General features: G+C 33.3%; 1 protein-coding gene across 1 annotated transcript; it reads left to right on the plus strand.

Moving 5' to 3' along the window:
• Positions 1-4,339: 4,339 nt before the first annotated feature.
• On the plus strand, positions 4,340-7,483 carry LOC107021733 (protein UPSTREAM OF FLC-like). Its single transcript, XM_015222439.2, has 4 exons — positions 4,340-4,769; positions 4,860-4,929; positions 5,031-5,933; positions 6,984-7,483. The coding sequence occupies exons 1-4, from the start codon at positions 4,565-4,567 to the stop codon at positions 7,105-7,107; spliced, it is 1,302 nt and encodes a 433-aa protein (XP_015077925.1). The 5' UTR covers positions 4,340-4,564; the 3' UTR covers positions 7,108-7,483.
• Positions 7,484-8,624: the final 1,141 nt, after the last annotated feature.

Here is an 8,624-nt window from a genome sequence, read left to right on the forward strand (position 1 = left end):
CTATTTATTCTCTGTAACCAAAAATACTCTGATTTATTAATATAAATATACCTCACCGCCGTGGAAGTTTACTTACGGGGTTTTACCACGAAATATTGGATTTTCTCTCTCTCTCTCTCTCTAGATTTCTCATCTCTTTCTCTTGAAAGTTCTTGTGTTCTTCATTCATCTAGTGTGTGTGCGTGAATTAGATCCTAACAGAATCACCTCATGGACAACTAGGAAGTTATCATATGCAGGAAGGACTTAACTAGTGCAGACAGTTCTCTTTGGAGTTCAAGCCTACTGGGCTCAACTATTCCTATTTCCAGCTAAGGTAATCAAATTAATTGATAGTATGTGTAGAAGTTACCTTTGGTCTGGTGTTGGGAAGGTAACTAGGAAAGCCTTAATTGCATGGGAAAGAGTATGTAGGCCAAAAAATGAAGGAGGTATGGGGCTGATAAACATGCAACTATGGAATAGAGCTGCAATAGCCAAACTTTGTTGGAATTTGGCAAACAAGGAAGACAAGCTGTGGATCAAATGGATACATGTATATTACATGAGAGGGCAGAATGATTGGCAGAAGAGAGAACAAGCTAGCTGGATGATCAGGAAGATAATGCAGGCTAAACAAATAGTTGATCAAGTTCACATAAAAGAAGGGAAAGGAATGGTTAAGCAAATTTATGATCATTTGAGAGGGGAGCAACCTAAACCTTTGTGGAAATGTCTAATGTTCAAGAATTCAGCAAGGCCTAAAGCTATATTTACTCTGTGGATACTTATGTATAGAAAGCTTGCAACAGTGGATAGGCTTGCTAAATGGGGGATAACACATGATACAGCTTGTGTACTATGTACACATATGGATGAAAGTCTGGACCACATGTTCTTACAATGTCACTATGTAGGGGAAGTATGGGAAAGAGTATTAGCATGGGCTGGTTTCAACAGCAATAGAGCAGAGACATGACACAGTTTGTGCATTGGTGTATACAACATGGGAAGGGGAAGACTACATGAGCTCAACTATTCAAGATGATATTAGCTGAAGTGGTGTATGCTGTTTGGAATGAGAGAAACAAGAGAATCTTTGAAGACAAGAAGAGTTTGATAGATGAGATTGTTAAGAAGGTAGCATTTGTAACTATTGCAAGATCTCCTATTAGCATTAGTAAGATAATTAGCCATAGGAAGATTTGATGATTAGTTAGTAATGTTGGAGTTGTTGAGTTTTGTTTCTGATGTTTAAGCATGCTGAGATAGCTGCTTGGTTTGTAATGTGTTTTTCGGTAATTAATGAAATGGTTACAAAAAAAAAAAAAACGAGTTCCTGCGATTTATTCACAAAACTTGAAATTCTAAAAGATGTACGGTCCAACATAAATATCACATTCTGTTTCTCAATATATAATATCGGATAATTCTAAATGGCTAGAAATTTAAAAAGTCTATAATATCTTTTTTTGTTTTAAAATAAACAGATCTTTTTTTTTCAATTAAAAGATAATAAAGTTAAAAGGATAACATGTTCAAAAAGGTAAAATAACATAATATAATATATAATATCAGGTAATTCTAAATGGATAGAAATTTAAAAAGTCTATAATATCTTTTTTATTTTAAAATAAACGGATCTTTTTTTCATTTTTCAATTAAAAGATAGTTAAGTTAAAAGGATAACATGTTCAAAAAGGTAAAATAGCATAATATAATATGTTTTATATGTATGTATGTATATATATATATATATAACTATAATTTATAGCAATGCATAACAATACTATAATGAATGTTTATATACTAAAGTGAATTATGCATACAATATAAATTTTAAAATGTATTATATTTGTATGGTATGAAATTAAAAGTGAGCTAACAAACAAGCTATGAGCTTTTTTTTTTGAATTCAAAATATAATACACAAAATTAGTTTTGAATTTCATCAATAAAACATAAATTTTCAAAAAAAAGAAAATTTGTTCCCTTTGTTTCAATTAATGTAATACGTTTCGTTTTTCGAGAGTCAAACAATTTAAGTTTGATCGAGAATTTGCGCATGACATCTTTATTTTTTATTTTAAAAATGAAATTTATATATGTTTATAAAATACATAAAAAGTACTATAAGTTACAATAATATATAATTAAAAAAACTTAAAAAATCTGAAAAAATTATGATGAAAAATAAACTTACAAAAATTGAAATGTATAAGAAAAGAAACAACAATATAGCAAGAAATAAAACTATCTTTCAAATTATAGGAAATTTCAAAAAAATAAATTTCAAAAAATATAGTAATATAAGTTACATATTTAGATAATTTTTCTTTATTTTAGAGAAACGTAAAAATTCCTACATAACAACATTAGCAGTAGTTTGGTTCTTGTTATTGCAACAATATGGACCTACCATTGTTCGGTAGCGCTCGGCCCAATAAGCTTCGACCCAATAAAGATTGAGATTATTGGCACCGTATGGCCTTTTTTTAACATCGCTCCTTAAAGTTGGTCAATGTTATAAGTCTAATACGCCAAATTTCGAAACTCCCAAGTAATTTCAGGATTTAGAGAAAATTTCTAATTCGACAAAAGTTTCTAAAGTAAAGTTTATAAAACAGGCAGGAAAAGAAAATAAACAATGTTAGTTTGAGAGCAGTAGAAATATGTTTTCTCTGTCCCTATTTAGTTGTCTACTTTAGAAATGAATATAATTTTATAATTAAAATGACTATGATAGGTTACTTATAATTTTGATTTTAACTTAAAATATTATGCAACTCTCTAAGTATAATAAATATATTTTTTAATTTCAAAAAACATGCATTAAAATTTAGAAATACTAGAAATTTTTTAAAATTAAATAAGGGAAATATTAGAAAAAATTATCATCTTTTTTTAATTTATTAAAATAAACAAATAAATAGAGATAAATATAGACAATTAAAGGGACTATATTATAGGGCACATTGCCGGTGTTCTATAAATTGTGTAGTAGTAAATGCTTTGCTTAGGTTGGTCAACAACCCACGTGAAATTGGGTCTATTGTGTCGACCAACACACGCACACATAACCCCTACAATAAATTCAATAATCCTTTTTTTTTTCTTCTAATGAGAATGTTTGACTAACAAATCTGTTCATAACAATAACAAAGTTATTAGTTCTATATAAGGATATCACATACTAACATATTCTAATATTAAAATAATCATAGTAGCAAAGAGATAAATGTTGAAGCAATAAATAGCGTAGATATGGACACGTCAAATAGTAGATTTTTCTTGTAAGGTTGACCAATCTACTCAAGATCTTATTAGTACAGTCACTCTGATTGGTTTCATAATTTGTTTCATTTAGATACATTGATTTCTGATTCCACAAATTACAACATTTACTTTTAATTAAATACTTTTAACGGTAAACTTTTCAAGCATCTATTACATAATCATATCAATCATTAATTGGAACGTACTTATAAAAGTTAATTTGAACGTACTTAATATTTACAGCTTATAAAAAATTTCTCCATTCGTATAAAGATACAATTTTTATATTGACTAGTATATGTACGTTATGGACGCTTGAAAAAACAAACGGAACCAAAATTTTGGCTGGCTCCACATTTCTTGTTATGTCGAGGGAAGTCGTATATTGGTAATAAACAATTCCTAGTCAACACTCAACACCCTTTGACGGGTTCTCAATTTATTCCCAAAGCTTAGGTTGTGTGAAGTGTGAACGTTTGACCTTTTTTCTTTCACATCAGCCCCCTCTTTCTAAAATGCCAAAATTCTTCAAGAAAAAATAAGACTAACAACATTTATATAGTTAAAGATTTGTTATAGTACGATGGTGAAATAATTGATTTTAAAATGTGAAAGAATCGGTATCAATCACTTTAAGCACCAAATATTATTGAAGGCGATTCTTCACTTTTTTTAAAAAAAACGTTTTGTAATGTTATAGTAATATGATATTATAATTACTATGAACATCTATAATTCATAGTAAAATCAGAAAATTTTTGTTGGCTAGAATGGTAAAATAACAAATTTCTCATTAAAAAAGTTAATTTATTTTAAAATAAAAAAAATATTGTAAACTTTTTAAATTTTCCATCAAATTTTCTTATTATTTAATATTGTCCTATTGAGCTCTTTGTTTTTTCATTGCTTAAGCAAGGATTACTATCTTCACAAAAAAAATAAATTATTTCAATATATTGAAAATTTATGTGATATATTTTTAATTATGAAAGGCAAATGATTAATAGTTTTTAAATATGTAAATTTAATTTTTAAAACTTAGATTTGTCAAAGGTGAAGTCAACACGTTGGCGATATTGTCATGGCGCATCCTATTTTTGAAACTCTGCTCCCTTGCTCCTTCCATTCACCGTCCACATTATTCCTTCCAGCTAGACTCTCACACATCACCTTATAAACGTGAACCCCCGCCATTTACTCATTATGATTTTCAGTTTCCACAATTTTCACTGAATTCCAAGCTTTCAAATTTCAAATATCGAGGTTCCATTTCTTCTAACTTTCTCAAATTAAGAGGTTGGGAAGAACAATGTCGAGGACGACGGAGCTCCAAATGCACAAGAAATGGAAAGGTAGAGAAACAAGCCCTGAACGTACCAAAGTTTGGACTGAACCTCCTAACCATAAGCTCAGCAAAGTACCCGTTGTTTACTATCTCGCCAGAAATGGCCAACTTGAGCATCCTCATTTCATGGAAGTGCCTCTTTCCTCCCGTGATGGTCTGTATCTCAGAGGTATGTACAATTTCCATAGCTGAAACAGATATCTAAAAAAGCGTGTGTTCATATGATTTCATAGGTTTTGATTTTTTATATTTCATTCAGATGTGATCAACCGCTTGAATTGTCTTCGTGGAAAAGGCATGGCCTCTATGTACTCCTGGTCTGCTAAAAGGTAAATTGATTACTTTCCATTTTTCTATTTTAATTTCTGCTGTACCTGTGTTTATCCATAGGGAGCTGAAATGAATTTCTTACTTTCTTTGGGAAATTCAGAAGTTATAGGAATGGATTCGTGTGGCACGATTTGACAGAGAACGATTTTATCTACCCAGCACATGGTCAAGAGTATGTTCTGAAAGGATCAGAGCTTTTCGATAGCGCATTGCCTTCACAACCCGATGAAATCGCTTGTTCTAATTCTAGAAATCCGGTGCCGGAAAAACAGAAATTGAGTAAGGATCGTGAGTTTCCTGCCGTGGCAAGGCGCCGGAATCAGTCCTGGAGTTCCTCCGATTTCCACGAGTACCTAGTTTACAAGGCCGAGTCACCCGGCGAATTACTCGGAAGAATTGGAGCCGACGCTTCAACTCAAACAGAGGACAGACGACGCCGGCGAGGAGGAATGCGAATCCTTGAAGAAGAAGAAGAGTTGAGAGAAAACCGGACCGTTGAACCGGACTGTAAAGAACCGGACGAGGTTGAACATAGTTCGAACGAGTCAACGGAGCTGAACAGAGGTGAAATTTCACCACCACTATCCGATTCAAGCTCTGAAACGCTAGAAACGTTGATGAAGGCGGACGGAAAATTAATCCTACGGCCAGATACAATCAGCGAAGATTCAACGGCTAATACTCATTCAAGTGGAAAGACCAAAGCAGCTTCCGTTTTGATGCAATTACTCTATTGCGGTTCAATGTCCTTCAAACAATGCGGACCCGGTTATGGGAAGGAAAATGGATTTTCCTTGATTTCACAGTATAAAAATCGTCTGTCCCATGGCAGGTGTACCAATCAAGCGGTGAAGGATGTAGAGAGTCCAATTGTGGAATATCACGGAAGTGAAGAGAGAATTAAGCTGGAAGATAAGGAATACTTCAGTGGGAGTTTAATAGAGATGAAGAAGAAGGAGAAGTTTCCAGCTCTAAAGAGGTCTTCTTCATACAATGTAGAACGGTGAGTACTTTTACTGGTGAACTTTACTCTATAGCTTAAATTGTTGTGATGTTTTGTATCTAGTGAAACATTAAGCTAACATACCTCTAAACAGTTTAGTGTAAGTGTAACAAGGATATTAGATTTGAATTGTATTTGTGGAGTAACGTCAACATTCTGCCTATGGTAAGGCCTAGGTGACTGTCGGGGGATGATTCAAGTTGGAGTTATGATGAATATACCATTTGTTTGATGGACTTGCTTAAAAACTTCTTTGCGTCACCTTTGCCAATAGGGGCGGAACTAGGGTACACTCGTTAAAAAATTGAACTATATATATATACAAGTCAAATTATTTTTATGTATTATTTTTATGTATATACATAGTGGATGTTGACCGGTAGATTTTTTTTACGGTGCTTATTCCATTTTATTTTGAATCTCATTAGTTAAAATCCTGACTATGACACTGCTTGCCAATGGGCGAGTTGCAAATGCTTCGGGTTATAGGACTAGAAAATAGGGACATAAGTAGAAAAACTTATCTTGGTATTGATTATTGCTTTATAAGGAGTGGTAGGTGTATGAAGGTTCCTTGTCTTGGTAAATTAATCTGCAATCTGCAGTATAATTGATGTGAGGATCCAACTGTTCAATTGTTTTTCTTACAGAAAATGAAATAGGTTCTTGCAGTACTTTCTGGGACCATTGAGTACTTACTCTCCTCTACGTAAGCAAAACTAGAGCTTTTTATCAGTTTATTCACCACAACACGTCAATTAATTTACTCAATAGCTGGAAGGAGAGATGATAGTGTATGACAATATATTTTCACCAATTTATTAGACTTCCCCTTCAATATAACTTCAATCCTTAATATAAAAATCACGTCCTGCTTTCTTGATTGAAATCTACCAATCCTACAATACCAAGGTATCTTAACTTTATAGAGTAGTTTTGCTTTCATATAAATGTGGGGTTCCATAATTGACAGGTTTTCATCCGTTATGACAGTATAATTGATATTTGAATATTCTTGATTCATTTTCTTTATTTGATAATGGTCTGCAGGAGTACAAAATTGGAGCTGAATGAGAAGCAAAAAGACGGGAAAACAAAATGTTATCTGCGAAAGCAAAAGAACCAATCGACCCGAGAGGAAGGAGACAGTGACTTGTCTAATGCCCTGCAGTAGCATTTGCTATTATTTCTAGTAATACTAGCTAGTTTATCAACATGGTAGCAAGATGAGTAGATGATAGTGGTTAAGCAGTAGATTAGGGAAATAGTAGGAAAAATTGTGGAAACAATTGCTCCTGATCATGATCTCAGTTGTAGTTATTGTTTGTGTGGATTTCGACAGTAAAAATAACTATCAAGTGTTTGCATCAAACAAATGATGTGCGAGTGCGAGATACTATTGAGCCATGATTAATATGTTTGTTGCACCAAATCAAGAGGAAATCAAGTCCGGGCGAAGCCACTTCTAATTTATTTATTTTTCAAAAATTAGTCATCCACAAACTAAAGTTCAGTAGCAGTAACTATTAATGTCTGCATTTTCATCGTTAGTTGGTCTACATCTTCATGCAATTCATTGGAGTGCCTCCGTCTTGATCATGATTCTGTTCATTACTGCCTCCATCTTGATTAGCATTAGCGCCTAAATCTTGATCAGCATTTCTCTCATTTTGTTCCTGTTGGAGAGAAGAAGATTTCTTCTTCCACCATTGACACAAAGAAAGAAGATGAAATGATTGGGACAAGCATTGATGCTTCTAGATCTTGTCGGATGATGACTAAAGTTTGATATGGGCTGAAGTGGGCTGATGGAAGACAATTGGGTCACAAATAACATTCAGCCCAGTAGCTACACAATACAGCAAAAGCAAGGAATAAAATATTTTCTAGATTAGATGATCTGTACATAATTTAGTTACAATCTGTTACAAAGTTTTGCTATTTATCTTGTAGTCTTTTATATTTTGCAACATAGTCCTTAGTTAGTTTGTATAAAGTTATCTCATTATTGATGAATACAAGCAGAGAAAATTTCCCAAATCACCTTCATTTTAATCTTCTATCATGGTATCAGAGCAGTAGCTCGATCTAACCATCTTCAATCTTCCAAATTTATTTTTTTGATCAATCATGGGCGATAATCCTCTCCCAACACAATCACAATCCAAAGAGGATGGAAACAATGGAACCATTGGTAACACCCATCCTTATCATTTGAGTAACTCAGATTCGCCTGGAATGAACTTGATCAACTCAACTTTTGATGGTAGAGGTTTCGCAGGATGGAGACGATCCATTCTTATTGCTCTTTCAGCTAAAAAGAAATTGGGTTTCATCAATGGGGTTTGCAAAGCTCCAGATCTGCTTGCTCCAGATTATGAGCAATGGAGTTGTTGTAATGACATGGTGATGTCTTGGTTGTTGAATGCACTGTCTAAAGACATTGGAGACAGTGTGATCTACTCCAAAACAGCAAAGGAGTTGTGGGAAAGCCTAGAACAAAGGTTTGGGAGATCCAATGGAGCTAAGCTCTATCACCTGCAAAAGGAAATATCAAGTTTAGTACAGGGAAACAATGATGTAGCAGGATACTTCACCAAGCTCAAACGTTTGTGGGATGAGCTGGATTCTCTAGATCTATTGTCATCTTGTAGTTGTGTGTGCACATGTGAAGGGAAGGGAAAACTCATC

This window comes from Solanum pennellii, chromosome 6 (assembly GCF_001406875.1).
Source record: "Solanum pennellii chromosome 6, SPENNV200".
In the NCBI taxonomy this organism is placed as follows: Eukaryota; Viridiplantae; Streptophyta; class Magnoliopsida; order Solanales; family Solanaceae; genus Solanum; species Solanum pennellii.

Bases quoted from the DNA above. Each gene is read 5' to 3' on its own strand.
- LOC107021733 (XM_015222439.2), top strand. From the start codon at position 4,565: ATGTCGAGGACGACGGAGCTCCAAATGCACAAGAAATGGAAAGGTAGA. The intron at 4,770-4,859 runs GTATGTACAATT...TATTTCATTCAG, and splicing joins TGATGGTCTGTATCTCAGAG to ATGTGATCAACCGCTTGAAT. The intron at 4,930-5,030 runs GTAAATTGATTA...TGGGAAATTCAG, and splicing joins TACTCCTGGTCTGCTAAAAG to AAGTTATAGGAATGGATTCG.